The sequence below is a fragment of the Aquila chrysaetos genome, chromosome 19 (genome assembly GCF_900496995.4).
Source record: "Aquila chrysaetos chrysaetos chromosome 19, bAquChr1.4, whole genome shotgun sequence".
Taxonomy (NCBI): domain Eukaryota; kingdom Metazoa; phylum Chordata; class Aves; order Accipitriformes; family Accipitridae; genus Aquila; species Aquila chrysaetos.
In genome coordinates, this window is record NC_044022.1 from 21427046 (window position 1) to 21446868 (window position 19823).

General features: G+C 40.5%; 1 protein-coding gene across 2 annotated transcripts; it reads left to right on the top strand.

Moving 5' to 3' along the window:
• On the top strand, nt 1–18672 carry EED (embryonic ectoderm development). Of its 2 annotated transcripts, XM_030042919.2 has the most exons (12): nt 1–161; nt 2952–3104; nt 8509–8601; nt 10661–10726; nt 11475–11600; nt 11719–11800; nt 13403–13494; nt 14484–14617; nt 15739–15844; nt 16629–16787; nt 17237–17310; nt 18347–18672. In XM_030042919.2, the coding sequence occupies exons 1-12, from the start codon at nt 39–41 to the stop codon at nt 18471–18473; spliced, it is 1335 nt and encodes a 444-aa protein (XP_029898779.1). In that variant the 5' UTR covers nt 1–38; the 3' UTR covers nt 18474–18672. The 2 variants fall into 2 exon arrangements, with proteins under 2 accessions (XP_029898779.1, XP_029898780.1); XM_030042920.2 differs by lacking the exons at nt 11719–11800; nt 13403–13494.
• Nucleotides 18673–19823: the final 1151 nt, after the last annotated feature.

Below are 19823 nucleotides of genomic sequence, written 5' to 3' on the forward strand. Positions count from 1 at the left end.
GCTTTGCGGCTGCGTGGCGGGGTTGGGGGGCGGGGAAGATGTCTGAGCGGGGAGAAGCCCCGGCGGCGGCGGCGGCATCGGCGGGAGAGATGCCGGCGAAGAAGCAGAAGCTGAGCAGCGACGAGAACAGTAACCCCGGGGACCTGTCCGGCGACGAGAACGTGAGGCCGGGCGGGGGAGTGAGGCGGCTGGAGCCGGGGGGGCGGGGGGGGGGGCGTGGGGCGGTGAGGCGGGAGCGGGGCCTCACGCCGGGGGCGGGCGGGCGGGCGGGAGCGCTGAGGCGAGGGGGGGCCGCCGCCCCCGCCCGCCCTCCGGTCCCCGCTGTGAGGAGACAGACCTCCCGGGCCGGCCCCCTCAGGCTGTCCCGCGGCCCGGGGTCCCCGTCCGAGCCCGGCGGGGCGTGGGCGCATCCCGGGCGGGAGAGGAGGGTGTCAGCCCGCCCGCCTCGGCTCGGTGGCCGGTGCTGGAGGCTGGCGGGCCGCTGGAAGGGAGGCGGCGGCGTGAGAGAGAGCAGCGTGGGTCTGGGAGGCACTCGCTTTTCCTCCACGTGGGTGAGGGAGAATTTGAGGCCCGGGCTCTGTGTCGAAGTCAGCTTCAGGATGTCAGACTTTATTTTCTGCTGCAGAAGAGCAGGATTTTTCCATCTTTTCTCGCAGTCTTGCGTCGTGTGCCCTCACCGTCACTTTGCAGAGTAACATGCAGCATAAATTTATGTCTGCAGCCCTTGGGTGAATGAGGAATATGAATGATAGTGAATGATGGTGCTCGGAAGCTTCTGTCAGCAGAAGGCGGCAGCGGGGCACGAGCACTGTAATCTCTAAGTTAGGCTGAAATCTAGTGTTCAGAACAAAGGTAATGTGATTGATACAGAATAGCTTTATACTTGAAACATAAGTTTAATCTAAGGTATCTAGCAGTCATGTAGTTCCTGAGTGGAGGGGTGTTAGCTTCATGCAGTGTGGGTTTTCTTCTGGTTAGAGCATTTATCCAGAAAGTGAGGGATCTGGACCACATCTCCCACAACCTGTGGAAGTGCTGCTTGTGAGACAACAGGCAGGTTCAAGGTGCTCCGCACCACTGCCACTGAATTTTTTTACTGCTCAGCAGCATTTGTGAATCCAAGTGTAATTTGGTGACAAAGGCGTTCAGGTTTGCTTTGGTGTCCGTTGTAGGCTATCAGTGACCGTGGATGTGGGCTGTCTGGTTACTGAAAATGTGACCCGTCTCAGTGGTGAAAGGACTCCCTTTACAAGAGTTTGTGACTGGACTTCACAACTCCTGAAAGACGGGAGTTGGGTTTGAAGTTGGCATGAAGCGTTGATTTGGAGAAAGGGTGCGTTTTGTTCCACCAGTATCCTGGGTGAAAGTTTGTCAGTTACGTTGTAGCTGCAGATACCCCGTGTAGTTGCATCATACCAGGTACCTGATGTTCTTATATTGACAATATCTAACTAGTCCAGAGAAAACTTCAGTCTTGTGAAGTATTACGACTCTGGCTAGCAAGTACGCTTCGGAGACAAGACTTTGGCAAGCTCTGAAATTTCTTAGGGTGAAGGAGAAGAAACTGGAAAATGTAAAAAATTGTTAAACTGGGTTATGCATATTAGGGGAGGGTTGGCTCTTTTAGGGGTGCAACGTGAAGGGAATCGCTCCAGGTTTGGGCAGTTGGCTTACAGGCTTGCGTGTTGTCTTTCTTCCTTTTTCTCCTCTCAATGTCCTGATTTTCAGAGTTGTTGGGCAAACAAAGACCAGTACACCTCTACCAGCTTCGGATGATACAGATATGAAACTGGGACAAAGAATAAATGTTTGGTGGGAATTGGTGTATTAATGTTTATAGTTGACCTTATTCTGTATTCCTAGTGGAGTTCCTGATGCAGCTTCATGTTACACTTAATCTCCTCTAGTGACAGGCTCTTGCCTGCCTCTGTCTCCCTCAATTCAGCTGTAGAAATCACATTGCCTTGGGATGAGTTCTTTCCCCCCCACTACTCTGATAGAAAGTGAACAGACTACCTGGCCAGAAAAAAAAACCAACCCAAACAGTTGATTTTTAACAAGCTGAACTTATATGGAAGCACAGGGTTGACGGTTATGATGCAGGTAAAGTTGAGGTGCGCTGTGATGGGTGATGCAGGGAATAGAAATGTCCTTTTGAGTAGTGTCCTGCAGTCAGACTGCATATGAAATTGTAGTTTCTGTTAATTGTCCAAAGCTGATCTAAAACTGCTCAGCGACTGGGAGGGTTGTTTTGCACACCCCCCCTTTTTTTTTTTTTTTTCAGTTCTCCTCATCCTTACCTTAGCTTTGGCTGCTGACAGTTGGAGGGCCAGTTGGATTAGTTAGCTGATCAGACAGCAAACTAATTTTTTTGTTTGTTTTTTAACTTAGCTTTTAGTTGAAGCAAGTATCTGTAGGAAAAAGCAGGAGGGAGATGTGGGACTTCCTCTTCTAGTGGCAGTACTGACTTACTGCAGGACTGTGCTGTGCCTGATGCTGCTGAGGGCGTACTGAAGAAGTCTCAGAACGGTTAGATTCTTGGTATGGCTAAGCATAATGTTTTTACACAAACAACTTCTTCCTTCACTACTTCAGAATTACTCATTTCGTCTACGTCAAAGATGTTTTCTAGGGAAAGCAACCACTTTATCTTTCGACATTTTCTTAAGAGCAGCTACCGGTATTCTGAGGAAACTTCACTAGATCATAGTTCACGTCTCTCCCTCTTGGATTAGTCCTCATGTGACTCATGTTCTGTTTCTAGGGAGGAATGCTGTTATGTTAGTAATAGATTTAAATACGTGAATCTAAATAACACCAAGTCCTCAGAGATCTTCTGTTCTTATGGAGGAGAAGGAAAAGTGAAAAGGCCAAGTGCTGCAAAATTAGTTGAATTTGTACAGCAGTTAATGATATCTTTATTACATTCTATATAATTTGCATGTTTTCAGGATGATGCTGTTAGTATTGAAAGCGGTACTAACACCGAACGCCCTGACACACCAACAAACACTCCTAATGCACCAGGAAGAAAAAGCTGGGGGAAAGGAAAATGGAAGTCAAAGAAGTGCAAATATTCCTTCAAATGTGTAAATAGCCTAAAGGTAGGTGTGTGTAAGCTTCAACATGGGAACGCTGGGTACCACTTGCTGACAGTGATGTTGATGTTGACTGTGAGACAGTGTCAAGGTAGATATTTTTAAATATCTGTATACAATTATGTTCCGTGGTCATTTGAAGAAAGTACCTTTCTTATTTGGAATAGCTGAAGTTTTGAAGAGAAAGGATACTCAGAAATAGGAAACAGTAGGTAGTGCTGCAATTAACCCAGTTTTTGTGCAGGTTTGCAAAGTTGTGTGTGATGTGTTATACTTATATGTTTAATTGAAGCTGTAGTTGCTTGAGATAAGAAACTGGATAAACAAATACAAATAAAACAAAACCTGTGACAACTTGATGCAAAGCACAGAACCTGTACAGATTTTTCTACTCATTGAAATGTATTTAAAAAAAACCCCAAACAAAACAACCCAACAATCCTGAAATAGCTTTTTCCTCACACTTACCAGATCAGGTGTTTTCTGTCCTCTGGCAATTGTCATAAATGCTATATAGTGCAATTTCCTTAATTTATCGTGAGTGTTGTGATTATGCACCAGATCTAGGTCATATTTATCTTCCCACATAATACCTGATGGTATTAAGGGATGTGGATTCATGGTCTTCACTCCCTGTTCTTGTGTTTTAGGGTATTATTGTTTTCATCGGCACTGGTGACACACTATGGTGAACTGAATGAATTTTGTTTTTGATTCTTTTACACTGTCAGGATGTTGTTTCTTTCATTCCTCAGCCTTGTGTGGGATATTTATGTGGTAAAAGCTGTAAATATGCTATCTGATTGATTTTTACAAGATTTCTAAATAAAGAAAAGATTGCGTCTGGAACAAGACGGGAGTTTTGCTAAACTTTATATTTAGTTATCAAGAGGATGTGTGCAGCTCCATAGTGGATATTATTTTCTGCAGAATTGCTTTGAGAGGTTTTTGTTATTCCTCCACACTTAACAGTTGAGCTGTGCTGATGTAGCTGTTTCCGAACTTTGGCTTCAGACTGCCTCACTGAAATGCTGGGGTAGCAGAGCGGGAGGTTATGAGAGATTTGGAGCATGGAAACCTCCTAAATGACCTTTGCCACTGGAGAAATTGTGATAGGAAGTTATACTGACAAAAGTATCTGGAAAACAAGTTGATCTTATTGTGTTTTTTGAAGTATAAAAATTATTTCCAGTCCCTTCAGGGTGTAGGAGGAAAGGAAGTTCTTTCATTTTCACCTAGGTAGGCAGCTGTTCCTGTGATTTGCATGAATCGCCCCTGCAGATAGTGCCTTTTGTGGCTTCAAGTCATACTTCAAACACAGGCGCAGGCCTTTCAGAACCCAAATGTTTAACAAGTTCTGAGTTTTTCTAAGCATATTGGTTTTCTATCTGCAGATCAAATATTCCAAAGGGGTTAGTACTTTTCAAGTGTCTTCTGGGAAAACAGAATATTCCCTCACCCCAACTTCAACCCAGGCCCCAATATGGGGTCACCCAAAAGACCACCGTATGAAGTTAAGCAATCCCTGACTTCTGTGGATTTGGATCAGGGCCTGGGAACAGATTCCTGTGCAAGTGGAGTCAAGCTGTGAGGGAGTAAATGTAGCATTTCAGCTAAGTGGGGTATTTTTATTATCTTCTTTTTCCCATTTCTCTTGGAACTAAAATTAATGCTAATAATAATAAACGAGCATGTTAGTACAAAGACTAGGTAGCAGCCAAATTTGGTAACTCCTTTTTACTTCATGTTTGAGGAAGCCTCTCTTTTCTTTTTCCTGTTCTTCCATACTAATTTTGCAGATACTGTGGAGATAAACTCTATTGAATGTTGTATATGGGTTCAGAAAGACACTTGTGACTCTGTGGATATCACGTTACATATCCCATAGTTTATATGTCTTTGAACTATGCTGTAAGGTGCATGTACTGAAATTAATGAAGAGTTGACATGATTTAAAGACATGGAAATTAATTTTAATATTCTTTAGGAATGTATAAATTATGTGTTTTTCCACTTTCCTACTCTTGTTTTTCCCTCTTATTTTGCTTTTTACTTTTTTCCCCTTGGGGAAACAAAGAAATATGGCCATTACTGTCTGCTTTGAATGTTAAATGGTTATGATTCAGCCTGAAAAACTCAGTGCTTGCTAAATATGCTTTTTAAACACTACTGTGGAAGTTATTTTGGGTGAAATTTAAGCATCAGGGAAACAAAAATATAACTTGGAAAATGACAGGAAATAAAAAACTGCCTCTTTTTTTTTTTTTTTTTTTTTTTCCTTTTTGTAGTACTGTGTTGCTATAAGGTACACTGAGAAGTCTTTGCTCTCTATGGGCTGAATGGAAATGTAGTTTGTAAATGAGCATATACAGCTAACAGATGCCCATCCTCACAGATCCATACGTGTTTTGCGTGTAGATCTTTCAGGAAAGGACTGTGTGTGTTCTGTGTTGATGTTCTCCCTTTAAAACAATACTATTATTTGCCCTATCCTTTGCTCTTGCTTAGGGTGTGGCTCAGTGGTTGTTAGCAGTCCAGTGTTGTCACTCAGCTTCTACTCGCTGTCCCCTGAGCTGGGAATTGGTAACCAACCACATGCAAGACTCTAGCTTGTTGATGGGTGAAGGAGAGGTAACTAAAACCACTACCAATAATGGCTTGCTTCCACTTCTGGAACTGGAAATGCATGTGTGGTCAGTTGGTTCCCCGCTGGCAGTGTGGGTGACAGCATATTAAAATGTCTTCCTGTAGTTGCAGGTGATTATTTTTTGTGTTGGCATAGTATTTACTTCACTGCGTTCAGTCTAAAAACAGGTCTAGTCTTATTCTCTGACTGAACCTGAGTTGACGTTGAGTGAGTAAGGGCAGAACTAACCATTGATTATTTATTTATTTGCTTTTGTAACACTTGTAGGTCTATTTTCTCCTCTGCCTTCTTTCTCTGGTGCATGAGGAACCTGAGTACTTCGGGGTTTGTGCCCTTTTTTCATACCAGGGTCAAGATGGCATTTCACAAGTCTACTTTTGGACCAGCATCTGGGTCACTCTTCTGTCTGTACAAACTAGTGGTCAGATTTGCATGACATACTTGGCATGTCAGAATAACCATAATGTGCAGCACATAAACCGTAATGTTTTTAAAAACCTGCTTCATTGTTTAGAACTTGGGTCAAAAATTAGGGTGGACAAGTATTATCAAAATAGCTATGTGCTGTCTCTGACCAGTGAGGATGACAGTAGTTTAAATTAAGTGAACATAACTTCTGCAGATACCCAAGTGACTTCCTGCAAGAGCCTCTGCCTGACTCCTTTATCCATTAAACACCGGAAGGACTGCAATGTGTACAGTCAGGTTCTTGGAGGTTGTAGCACTTGACGTGGGGAATGTAGTGCAGATGATGCAAGTAGTCTAAAGACATTTGTCTCGCAGAGTAATTTTTCCAGGGAAATAGGTTGTCTTTGAAAAAGCTTACTAAGTACTTCAGGTATGTACCCAAATATAGAAATATAGAAACAGTATAGCCCTCTGTTGTATCCCTCTACTTACTACGTATCACCCTAGTCTGGGTCCTACCTAGAAAATCACAAACTTATCTCAACTTATGCTGGAAAAATATCCTATCCTGAAGGGGAAAAGCTTCTTCCTCTTAATTTTTTTTCCATTTCACTAAATTTATCAGAAACGGTGCACATGACAGAGAACAAGGTTATTCCAGAAAAACAAACTTGAAACCTGCTAATATATCTCTGTAATAAAGGAGTAAGAATCCATGCATTTTACCTGTGCTATCTTCATGCGGTATGTCAAAAGCCCTCAGTATTCACCGGCATGAACTCTTTCACACAGAAATTCAAAACCAACTAATTATTAGTGGAATTTTTTTTTTGTATTCTATATTTGACCTCTCAGCCATTCTTTTCAAGGAAGACTTAAAAACACTCAAAATATAAGCCTAGAAAGTAAAATTCATAACTTTATTGGACACTAAAAATCATGGCTTTGTGTATGCAATTTTACGGCATACAGTTTTCTTCATTCTTAATCTCTAATTAAACTATAATGCTTTACAGATGCTGAATACTTGCTTTTTCCTTCTGTCCTGGGGTCACTAATAACCATGCTACTTTTTCCTTTGCTAATATCCCATATCCCTCATCACATAAAGCTATTAGTCTGTTCTTTCATGTTATGGTGGGTAATACTTCGGGCTAAACTTTTAACTATTCTTTTTAATCTGTATTCAACTTTGAAAGTTGTTACCTCTCTTAAAGAAGTGCAGGAGGGCCTTCATCTCTGAAAGATTTTCTCCCTTCTTTTTCTAGCTCTTCTAGCTATTTCTGTTAATAACAGATACTGCCTTTCTCAGTAAATAATGCTATTTTAAATTCTTCCAGACTTCCTTACTTTTCTTTTTCTGAGTAGTGTTGGACTCCCCACCCACACCCCCTCCTCAAATTTATTCTTTGGTTCTTGGATAGGCCAGAGCTGCCAGGGCTAATATTTCTCATGTTGTTTCTGAGAAGCACTGCCATTTGAAGGCTGCTTAACAGCCGTCATGAGACACTTCCTTCCTGCCTGCACTGTCCCAGACAGTCCCCTGTGGGGAGGCACTTTAATGAACATTATTCTTACTGAAAACATCCTGTCAGGACAGGCCAAAATACTGTTATCAATTATTAACAAGCACCACCATATTCATAAACATATTTGCTTCTTTTTTTTCTCTATTAAACTGATGTAAGCTGTATAAAAATAATACTTGGCATTTCTCTGGTAACTGTTTGTGAAGGCGATCCGAAAACACTTTGTGGACGTGAACTTTGTAGCGGTATTGTGACATGCTGGAGAGAGTTTGTCATGTCTGTGATAGAGTTGCAAGAACTAACTGTGCTGTAATAGTTAAATGTGACCCTTCTCCACCCTTATACCAGTATAATTCTGTGTCCTGATAATTCTCCTCTGTAAAGTTGTAAACCCTTGTGTGGAAGTAGTTAGAACAATGTAAAATGCATATAGATGTGGCCTTAGATGCAGAGGTTGCCTTGCTGAAAATTGCAAAACAAAGTAGTAGAGCTGCAAATACAAGTCAGGAGTTCTGCCAGCTTCTGGCCATAACTGTGAGACAGAAGTTCTTCTCCTTCACTTTTTTAAAAGCTTGGTGGGGGAAGAAAAGGGGGGAGTGTCAGAATGTTCATTTGACCTCCCTTAAGACAGCCAAGTTAAAATGTGATGTTACAAAACTGTTCTTTTTAACTGTTCACTATCTGAACGTATACTAGATGCAAACCCAGTAGTTTGAGGAGGAAAACATATCAATTAAACTATTTACCACCACAGCTGAATTTCACAGAAATAATATGCCTGTGGGTTTTGTTTTTTTTTGTCTCTAATCTTACTTTACATCTCCAGGAGGACCATGGTCAGCCATTGTTTGGAGTCCAGTTTAACTGGCACAGTAAAGAAGGTGATCCTCTTGTTTTTGCTACTGTAGGCAGCAACAGGGTGAGTAATCTGTTTTTAACCATAAGCCCTTCTGTGTGGTTCTGCTTGCATTCTTTTTTTAACAAACCCCTTTACCTGTGTTTAGTACAGACACAGGATACTTCATATGGAAAGTTTTATTTCTGAAGTATGTAGCATCTGTTATCTGGGAGAGTTGCATCCTCTGGATTGTTTTATGAAGTCATGTGTCAGCTATTTGGGAATTAGCCTATATATTAAAGAAAAAAAATCCTTTGGTAATATAAATGTGGGGTAAGGAAGAGAGGTGCATAAATGTATCTTCTCGCTAAAATTACTCTTAGATGTTATTGTTTCCAAAAGGTCATATGTGCTAAAATGGGATGAGAAATGTCTGCAATAATGCCACGCTGCTCACTAGCTAAACTAATGGCCTGTGTGGAATGAATTTACAGGCTTTTTCTGAACAAGGATCTATGTCATTTCAGTCTTGAAAATAACTCCTGAAGTGCATTCTATGCAAGTGTTGTGAATAAACAAGAAGCCTTTAATTTCCAGGTTTGTTCCACCTGGCAGTTACCAAGAATGCTAAAGTAAGATTAAACAAGGTATCAATGACTCATTAAAAGACGAAGTCATGTTAGAGATGGTGTGGTGGGCTGATCCTGGCTGGACTCCAGGTGCCCACTAAAGCCACTCTATCACTCCCCTCCTCAGCTGGACAGGGGAGAGAAAATACAATGAAAGGCTTGTGGGTTGAGGTAAGGACAAGGAGAGATCACTCAGCAATTACTGTCATGGGCAAAACAGACTAGACTTGGGGAAAATAGTTAAATTTATTACCAATCAAACCAGAGTAGGGTAATGAGAAATAAAAACTAAATCTGAAAACACCTTCCCCCCACACCTCCCTTCTTCCCAGGCTCAACTTCACTCCCGAATTCTCTACCTCCCCCCCAAGCAGTGTAGAGTGATGGGGAATGGAGGTTGGGGTCAGTTCATCAGACGTTGTCTCTGCCGCTCCTTCCTCCTCAGGGGGAGGACTCCTTACTCTTCCCCTGCTCCAGCGTGGGGTCCCTCCCATGGGAGACAGTCCTCCACGAACTTCTCCAACATGGGTCCTTCCCACAGGCTGCAGTTCTTCACGAACTGCTCCAGCGTGGGTCCCTTCCCCGGGCTGCAGTCCTTCAGGCACAGACTGCTCCAGCATGGGACCCCTGCAGGGTCACAAGTCCTGCCAGAAAACCTGCTCCAGCGTGGGCTCCTCTCTCTCTCCACGGGGCCACAGGTCCTGCCAGGAGCCTGCTCCAGCGTGGGCTTCCCACGGATCCCAGCTTCCTTCGGGCATCCCCCTGCTCTGGCGTGGGGTCCTCCCCGGGCTGCAGGTGGAGATCTGCTCCCCCGTGGACCTCCCTGGGCTGCAGGGGGACAGCCTGCCTCACCATGGTCTTCCCCACGGGCTGCAGGGGAATCTCTGCTCCGGCGCCTGGAGCACCTCGTCCCCTCCTTCTGCACTGACCTGGGGGGCTGCAGGGTTGTTGCTTTCACATATTCTCACTCCTCTCTTCTGGCTGCTGCTGCGCAATTTTTTTCCCCTTCTTAACTCTGTTCTCCCAGAGGCACTACCACCATCACTGATGGGCTCGGCCTTGGCCAGCGGCGGGTCCGTCTTGGAGCCGGCTGGCATTGGCTCTGTCGGACATGGGGGAAGCTTCTAGCAGCTTCTCACAGAAGCCACGCCTGTTGCCCCCCTGCTACCAAAACCTTGCCACACAAACCCAATACAGATGGCTGCAGTAAGTAATTCCAAATAGAGTTTAATCTTACTAAGACTATTCAAATAATAGATTTAAATATCTGGGAAGGACTGCTGACAAGTCCTGGAGTGGTACTTTACTGAAACTGCTGTGAGCATTCTTTTATCAAACCATTTCCACCTGTTAGAAACAAACATGATAGATGAGATCTGAACCATAAAGGCACACTACCTCTCCCCATCAGGAAGTGAATACACAGGTGCATGTGATTTCCTTCTGAAATACACAAGTAAGCAGCAATTGCTCCTACTTTTTTTTTTTTTTTTTTTCTTCCCCCCCTCCAGGTTACTTTATATGAATGTCATTCCCAAGGTGAAATCCGTCTGTTGCAGTCCTATGTGGATGCTGATGTATCCTTTTAAGTTAAAAAGCCACTTGTTTGCTTCCTGTTTATCAAAAACGAAGAGCCTTTGTAGGAAAAAGCATATGAAGGTTTTGTCTGTGATTTAATACTTTGCTCGTGTGGCACATTCCTTATGTTAGGTCCAAGTCTTAGCACTTTCCCACATCCTAGAGACCCTCCTATTGAAAAAGTATTAAAAATGCAGACTCATGGTCCATGCTGTATTAAAATATTGGAAAACTGATATTCCATCTGTTTCATTTTCCCAATGCTAATATTTGTGTAATGTTTTACATTCACTGCTTTACAGTGGTCTCCATTTCCCTGTGAATTGGAACTGGGTTTAAAGCCTAAGAATAATGTTTCATGGTCTGAAGTGGTAATAACTTGTACTGATCATCTGCAGTACACAAGTCAGTAACTTGTGAACTCAGTCTTGATTCATCCTCATTTTATTCCCAGTCTTGGGATGATTTGGAGAAAGAGGTTGAAAAGTGATGCCGAGAGAAAAAAGGTGTTCTTTGTATGCTAAGGAACAGAAGTGGGGAAACTGACATCTATAGAAAAGGTGATGTTGCTTGTATTTGCAGATGTATTATCAAATACGTATCTTTTTGTTATTGGGTCTAGCAGAGACTCCTGGGACCTTGCATAAAATAGCATTTTAAGTGGAAAAAAAACCAAAACCAAACAAACCCACATTTTTTAAAAAAAAAATCTGTTTCTTCTATGTTCCTTAATGTGAGATGTTGTAGGCAGATGAGAATTTCTATACCTGTGCGTGGACATATGATAGCAATACAAGCCATCCTCTTCTGGCTGTGGCAGGGTCCAGGGGTATTATTAGGATAATTAATCCTATTACAATGCAGTGCATAAAGGTGAGTGCTCCAAACTTAGAGATACAGCTTGCATTTCAGTAAGGCATGAAACTTATGTCTTCTAAATACCTGTAAACATGAGGGGAAATGATAACTTGGTCTCTGAATTCTATCCCAGCACTACGTGGGCCATGGAAATGCAATCAATGAACTGAAATTCCATCCAAGAGATCCAAATCTCCTTTTATCTGTAAGCAAAGGTGAGGAAAAAAACCTCTTTTGTTTTTGTTTAAATCAGGATACTTTGGATTGGATTTTGGTCTTGAAAATGGCCAAAACCTCATGAATTTTTTATGAATGGCACTGGAAAAGTTTACCTTGAAAGTCTAGAGCAAATCTTGCTCTTTTATGGCTATATATCTTGTACATATTAAATCCATGGCCTACAATAAACATAACTCCACCTGTGGTGCAAAGGGATTGTGAACAGTGCTGCTTTTAGGAAAGAAGAAACGTGAGCATTGGCGTTGCTCTTTCCTTTCCAACAGTCGAGTTAAATTATTTTCAGTTGTTGAATCATGTTGCCATCTAGTGGGGATGTCTTAATGTCGCAGACAGCATTCACCGTTGTGTTCACGGGGAAAACTTCGATTCTCTATCGCTCAGGAGCAGCTCTGACTTTAACTGGACTTTGTGTAAAAAGCATATTAGCGAAGGGAGAAGTGAGTTTTTGGTATGGTGCCTTATGGGCTTGTCCAGAACGTCTAAACAGTCACAACTTCCTAATCTTGACTATTTTGTTAAGTAAGGGAATATTTGATCTGCCGCAAGAGCAAGCCTTCAGGAATGCTCGAGTTGGAAACGTTAACATGAGGAGACTTGACTTTAGCCTATTTGGTATTACTGATGAAGCTACACAAGAATAGGAGTTGGGAACCTCTGTGATTCTTGCAGCTGTCAAGTTTGTGCTGTGGGTCTGTAACATTGAATTTCTTTGAGTTCTGTATATATTATATATATATTTTTAGGTTCTCTTTTTAATAACATTCTGACATGAGCCATAGTACTACAAGTTTTAATGTGCAATCTCTGGACCAGGTGCTATCCTCTGAGAGGGCATGAGGCAGGAGAATATTGGAGTCTCAGAACTGCTTGGCTGAGAGATGAGTAGGAAAAGAGGAAAATATTTTAGACTGTGTGGCTTTTCAGTTGATGTTGCTGTAATTCAGTGCAGTGTACTTGTGGAATCCAAAAGAGAAATACACTAGAGGTTCCCATTTCCAAATGGGAAATACAGTAGAAGTTCTTCATTAGAAATTGTTAAAACTTTAAGTAAGTGGATTAGTCCGATTGGCTTTGGAGTACATATTGTTTATAGAAACAGTTTCTTCCATCGCTACAGTCAGTGGTTCATAAAGAATAATATTTTAAAGATTAAAAAAAAAAAAAAAAGGAAAATCAAAACTTCTCTGAATGCTGATGTAAGAATGGCTGAAAGGAATTCTAGAATTTTTGATATATACAATTATTTTTGAGATAAGGCTGAATGAAAGCACACTTATCCAAGATTAGACTCTTCTTTGCTTTTCGGATGATCTAAAGATCCAAGTATATTTTTGTTAGAAGCTGTCCCTAGGGGAGGGGGGTGGGCACACTTTCTCAATTACAGAAGTCCTCTAACAACAGTTTAGTTGTAATGGCAATTTTAGTTAATGCAGTTCCGTTGTTTCTTACAAGTGAAGAAGAATTAAGTGCCTTTCTGATGTTTACATGAACACCTGTTATTGAAATTAGTTAAGCTGAAATATATTATTCATATGTACATATAAAAAGCAGCATGTAATTTTATTTGTTCTTTATAGATCATGCATTGAGACTGTGGAACATCCAGACAGACACGCTGGTTGCAATATTTGGAGGAGTAGAAGGGCACAGGGATGAGGTGTTAAGTGCAGTAAGTGGAAGACTGTGGGGCAGTGATTTAGATTTACAAAGGGTAGTAAGCCTACAATATGCAACTTTTTATCCTCTTGTGCACTGTTTTGATATTATACCTACTTAAAAAAAACCTGAAGTGCATAAATACTGTTTTAAGGGGATAGACAAGTTTAAATCTAAGGTGGTTTGATTGATCTGGCCACCTCTCAATATACAGGACAGGTGTTCACTTTCTGTGTCTTTCAGTAGCTAGTTTTCTCACAGTGCAGCCTAGAAGCAAACAAAACAGCTCAGTGGGGCTAGAAAGAGTAAAAAGTTTTCACGATGGTCCCACTTTTTAAGTTCTTGAGGTCTTATCAAGCCAAAGCAGCAAGAACAAATAAGCTTTGAGAGACATGGTAGTGAAGGAAGTAAGTTATTTCAGGTGAGTTATGCTGCTTTTCAGTGGCTGTGAACAGACAGACCAGCACTGCTGGTACCCAGCAAATAGCAACTACAATAGTTGACTTCTAATACACTGCTCTTAAGAACTTTTTCCATTCCTGTTGTGTGACCTGAAAGGTGAGGGGTGCATCTATATGAAACCTGACACTATTATTCTCTTGTGGTTCTGAATAGTCATCACCCATGTTGTAGCTCTGGAATTCTGCCAAAGTTGGTTCTGAATAGTCATCACCCATGTTGTAGCCCTGGAATTCTGCCAAAGTTGCTCCATAAAATGAAACCTAGGGAATTTAGTGAGGGGGGAGCACTAGCAATAGATTCATTGTCTGTCAGTGCTGTTGAATATGCCTCTCTTTCTTGAGAGAGAGTAAATATAATTAAGATACTGTGCTTCTTTACAGTGAGCAGGATTAAGTTATTAGTATTTTTCTATTTGAAATACACAGTTTTATTGCATTCTCTAAGCCAAAAATGCTGTTTTGATGGAAATGATGGAGTAAAATCTGAGTTGATATAATGCAGCTTAGGCTGGGGGTCCTCAAAATTATTTCATATACATAGGATTATGATCTTCTTGGTGAAAAAATCATGTCCTGTGGGATGGATCACTCTCTAAAACTCTGGAGAATTAATTCCAAGAGAATGATAAATGCCATCAAAGAGTCTTACGAGTACAACCCAAATAAAACCAACAGGTACGTAGTCTTCATCTTCTTGGCTGTCTTTGCAAAACATGAATATTCTTATCAATGGCCCAGGTTAATTCATATCCAAATTGGGAGTTCTTGGGGATAGCGAGTGACCTGGGGATTGTGCCGGTACTGAATCTCTCTAGAAGATGTGTCTTATTGATGTTTGCTTCAGTAGAATTTTATTGAATTCAGATTTAAACTCCTGACACTTTTATTTTTAGATATCTTAATTATTTCTTATCTGCTTGACTAGAAAATGTCTGGGATTATTATTTCTACATTCTTAATTAAAGCTTGTATTTCACCATGTTTCAAGGTGTCAATGGCTTTTCTTTCTCTCACCTCAAAATTTCTAGGAAGGAATCAAATCTGTGTAATTAAATGTAGGAAATAGTTTTATATTGAGTAGTTATTATTATTGTATCTGTTACTTGACTTTGGGGTGGGGACAAAACTGTTTACACGGTAATAACCTTAATTTTCATCATTCTCTGACCTCAGATATGAGTCAATTGTCAAGTAAACATAGCAATTAGATACATGATAGATAAATCCTCCTTTATGAAGTTCCGCAACTTTTTAATCTTAACTTCGAGTTAGACCATTGAGAGAATTGAAGAGTCTAAAACACACTGAACATGTTCAGCAATGAGACTAGCTGTGAAAATACTCTCACTTTTTTTGGTAGTGTTACCAAATATTAAATGATGCTTTTTTAGCATGCTTTTTTAAAATTATGATTTTTTTTTTTTTATAGTGTGCATTTCGATGTAACAATTTAGATGTTGTAGACGCAGCATCAGGAAAACTGAGCTTTAATTGGTTCTTGAAGTATTTGGCAACAGGAGCTGTATTCAGCGTCTGAAGGAGTGGTTTTGCTCAGCGCTGTCTCTGCAGATACTTGTACATGGGAAACTAGTTATTTCATTAGGAATGAGGATGAAAACGGTCTGTTCCCATTATTAAAAAAAAAAAAAAAAAAGTCATACAAAATCTACTTTGTTGTATAACTGTTAAAAAAGACAGGCTTGTCCTTCTAACTTCAAGATGTTAAAACCGGCCATTAAAAATTAGACTTGTGCTTCTGTGTTTCTCTGAACCTCACTTGGCAATTTTCTCCATAGGCCTTTTATTTCCCAGAAAATACACTTTCCTGACTTTTCTACAAGAGACATACATAGAAACTATGTTGACTGTGTACGATGGTTGGGAGATCTAATTCTTTCCAAGGTAATGTTGCAGCTTTTTCAGCTGCGTTACTCTTATTTGCTTGTTTTGAGGATCTTAAACAATAGACGTTTTACTAGCATGGGGTTTTAGGTTAAATTGCTATGCTGTGTCAAGTGGTTTTATGGAGTGTTTTGTGAACTTTGTCAACTGTAAGGATGTGTGGATCAGCAGCTTGTACTTAAAAAGTAAAATTATTACTACGGCTGTACCTCTGCCAAAAGTACAGGTATACCAGCTAACCAGAATCTGCATGGAATGTACAGAAAGAGAGTATATAGCTACTGATGAGGGGTCCTGCTGCTAAAGGGAGAAAAGAGGGTTCCCGTAATGGAGTAACTTTGATTAATGTGTTGTGTACAGTAGTAACATTTGCTTGCATGTATAAAATTATGTGGTCCAACTGCCCCATTGCCAGAAATTGGTGCATGCGCAGTCCTGTTGGTCGAAGGGATTGGGTGAACAATCCTCAAACTGAGGTTAATTTAAACTGCTCATGAAAGTGCGTTTGAGCACATCTGGCTGACTTCCTCTGAAGCGGGTGAGGGAGGGCTCCTGCAGTCCTGTTGCTCGGCAAAGCTGCGAGGGCAGCAGGCTCCCAGCGATGGGCAGCGATGTATTGTTGGTGATGTGGCTGTGATCTAAGGACAGAGGTGAGATTTTCCACTGTACTTTTTTTAATGTAATTGGGAAAGCAGTGAGAAGAAATGTTTGGTTATACTTATAGTTGTGAATGTGCAGTATAAATTGTATATATAGGTGATTTTTTTTCATTGTTTCCCCCCAGTCTTGTGAAAATGCCATTGTGTGCTGGAAACCTGGCAAAATGGAAGATGATATAGATAAAATCAAGCCCAGTGAGTCAAATGTGACCATACTTGGGAGATTTGATTACAGCCAGTGTGATATATGGTACATGAGGTTTTCAATGGATTTCTGGCAAAAGGTATGTGTGAGCTTTTACTTTGCTGTATTTGAAGGTGCGTAACTTTCCATTGATTCAATATTTATGGGCATAGGAAGTCTTGGTTCATGTGATGTGATGTTTGAGAAGCAGAATTATTTGCTGCAAGGGGCTTTATATGAAACTGGAGGAGCTCCAGATTTTCATTCTGGGTTCTGCCTGGTGGAAAAAGTTCCACTGAATAAATACTTATTTTCCATCAAGGGTATGTTTATTGATATCTTCCTCCCCCATCTGCAGAGATGGATAATAAAGTGGAAGAAAGGAGGCAAGTTTTATATAATTTCTAGTCCCTCCAACAAACTCATTAAGTCAGTCATGTTCAAACATTCACATACAACTTACCAGCTATAGAGCCTTTATAAAATTCTGGCTTCCATTTTTTTGAGATAGTATTTTAAAACTTCTATATCCTCTGCTTTCTTTCAAAGATGCTTGCTCTGGGCAATCAGGTTGGCAAACTTTACGTCTGGGATTTAGAAATAGAGGATCCTCATAAAGCCAAGTGAGTACTTTTTTTTTATCTTTTATTTTTAAGACAGGGAGTTGGGGTATTTCCCTTTTTCCTTTACTGATAACTATAGAAATTCTTTAACAGTAGTAGTCATTTTCCGTTTTAACTACTAGGTAAATAAACATTCTGAGCCCCTGAAGGTTAACATTTATTATTTTTTACTGATTTATTATTTATATTACAGTAGTGCCGAGAGGCCCCAATCAGATTGTGCTGGGTACCATATGTAGATACAGTAAAAGACAATTTGTTCCTCAAAGAGCTTACAAACTATTTAGGTGGAAAATTTACAGAGCAATTAAGATAAGATGCGCTAGGTGGGTGTAGCACATGACAAAGGAGAAATAGGTGAAAGGACTAAAGTAATGAGAGTATAAAGGTTAGCTATGAGCACAATGTGGAGAAAACAGTATGGCTTTCCAGTTCCTCACCTGTGTGGCCAGGCAATTTCACTGTGTGTCTTACACATATATATATAAAAACATATAAATGCAAAAAACCTCCACACCCCCCATCCCTTCCCCAACCCTCCTCCATTACGTGTATAAAACATATATACACTATGTATATAATATATGCATTATATTTGTATATACACTATATAATTATACTTTTACATAGCTTATATGTATTAAAAATATATGTGTGTGTGTGTATATATATATATATATACATAGATATACAAAGTTCCTGAAAATGCTGCAGTCTTTAATCACCCAATTATGATATTTTATTCCTAACCACTGGGAAAGAACACTGATGAAGTCCTAAATAATGTGATTCAATAAGCTTTCAATTAGTGCTTCAGTGAAAACTGGGAGGATGAGAAATGGCAGTGGGTGAACAGGAAATTACTGCTTTCCCAAGTCCACATTTGGAATACAAAGTACACCATGAAGGGCATAATCCTGTTGCCCTTCAATTCCTCCTAGGTCACATAAGTAAGAGGTTGGTGCAACAGCGCTCCATAATGTAGTAGCAAGTGCAGATTTAACGTCGCAGCTCAATAATTTTCTTTTATTTATAGGTGTACGACTCTCACTCATCCTAAATGTGTCGCTGCCATTCGACAAACCAGTTTTAGCAGGGATAGTAGTATCCTTATAGCTGTGTGTGATGATGCCAGTATCTGGCGCTGGGACAGACTACGATAAATTACTTTTTCTTAATTCAAAGTAGAAAATATATTTTCAAATTATAATATAGTCTGTTAACTTGCTAGTATGGTAGATGCATTTAGTGTAGACTTTCTCGAAGGTTCAGCAGGCTGGAGCTGAACTTAGTGATGTTTACATTCTGTGTATTGTTCTGCTTGAAATTGCTGCTTTTAATAAAAAGAAGTATTTTTGTAAAGTTTTCTGAATTGTCCATTTTAATTATTTCCCACAATACATTTTAACTTATGGCCTATGAAATTGCTTTGCAGTATACAGTAACTTGCTGGAAGTTTGGTATGTGTATGCTTGTGGTTGTATTTGTGCCTTTTTGACTGAAAACCTAATGAAGCTGTTGAATATTATCCAGGGACCACACAAAGGAAATACTACACTTAAGAATATAGTATAAATAAATGTTAACTCATTGCTAAAAATTTTGAACTCATTCCTTAAGTTAGTTGCCCATTGAAATTGATTAAGTTTTAATAATCTCAAATTGGATGTGCTTTTCACTATTTTTGTTACTGATTAGGGGGGAAAAAACTTTACTGGCTTTTTTTTTTTTCTTTTCTTTAGTGTATCCCATTGCTCTACTCTTTGGATTCAGGCTGTTTAGTTACTACGTTTATCTTTAAATCAAAGTCGGTTACTGGAAATGTGTTTTAATTGCCTCTATTGTCAGTATCCCCAAATAGCCTCATCAATGTTTTACTTGCCCTAGGAATAATGAATTCTAAAACCTATATGAAATAGTATTGGTTTAAAATATGTACAATTAATAAAAATGAAAGGGGAAAAATGGATGTTAGAATCACAGAATGGTTTGGGTTAGAAGGGGCCTTAAAAGTCATCTAGTCCAACCCCCCTGCCATGGGCAGGGACACCTTCCACTAGACCAGGTTGCTCAAAGCCCCGTCCAACCTGGCCTTGAACACTGCCAGGGATGGGGCATCCCACAGCTTCTCTGGGCAACCTGTGCCAGTGCCTCACCACCCTCACAGTGAAGAACTTCTTCCTTCCATGTGATCTAAACCTGCCCTCTTTCAGTTTAAAGCCATTACCCCTCGTCCTGTCACTACATGCCCTTGTAAAAAATCCCTCCCCATCTTTCCTGTAGGCCCCCTTTAGGTACTGGAAGGCTGCTATAAGGTCTCCCCGGAGCCTTCTCTTCTCCAGGCTGAACAACCCCAACTCTCTCAGGCTATAATAGATGGCAGACATCATTAACGGTGATAATTTGTGTTCAAAACACTTGTGTATATCTTGTCAGCCTATAGCTGAAAAGTTAGTGTTTGTATTCTGGAAGTGGTCCAAGACATTGCATGATAGCTGTATGTACCTGGATGA

What these genes read in the sequence shown, in the direction of transcription:
- EED (XM_030042919.2), top strand. Translation starts at nt 39, where the DNA reads ATGTCTGAGCGGGGAGAAGCCCCGGCGGCGGCGGCGGCATCGGCGGGA. An exon ending in GAGATCTAATTCTTTCCAAG is followed by an intron (nt 15,845 to 16,628) that starts GTAATGTTGCAG and finishes GTTTCCCCCCAG; the next exon opens with TCTTGTGAAAATGCCATTGT. An exon ending in GAGGATCCTCATAAAGCCAA is followed by an intron (nt 17,311 to 18,346) that starts GTGAGTACTTTT and finishes TTTTATTTATAG; the next exon opens with GTGTACGACTCTCACTCATC.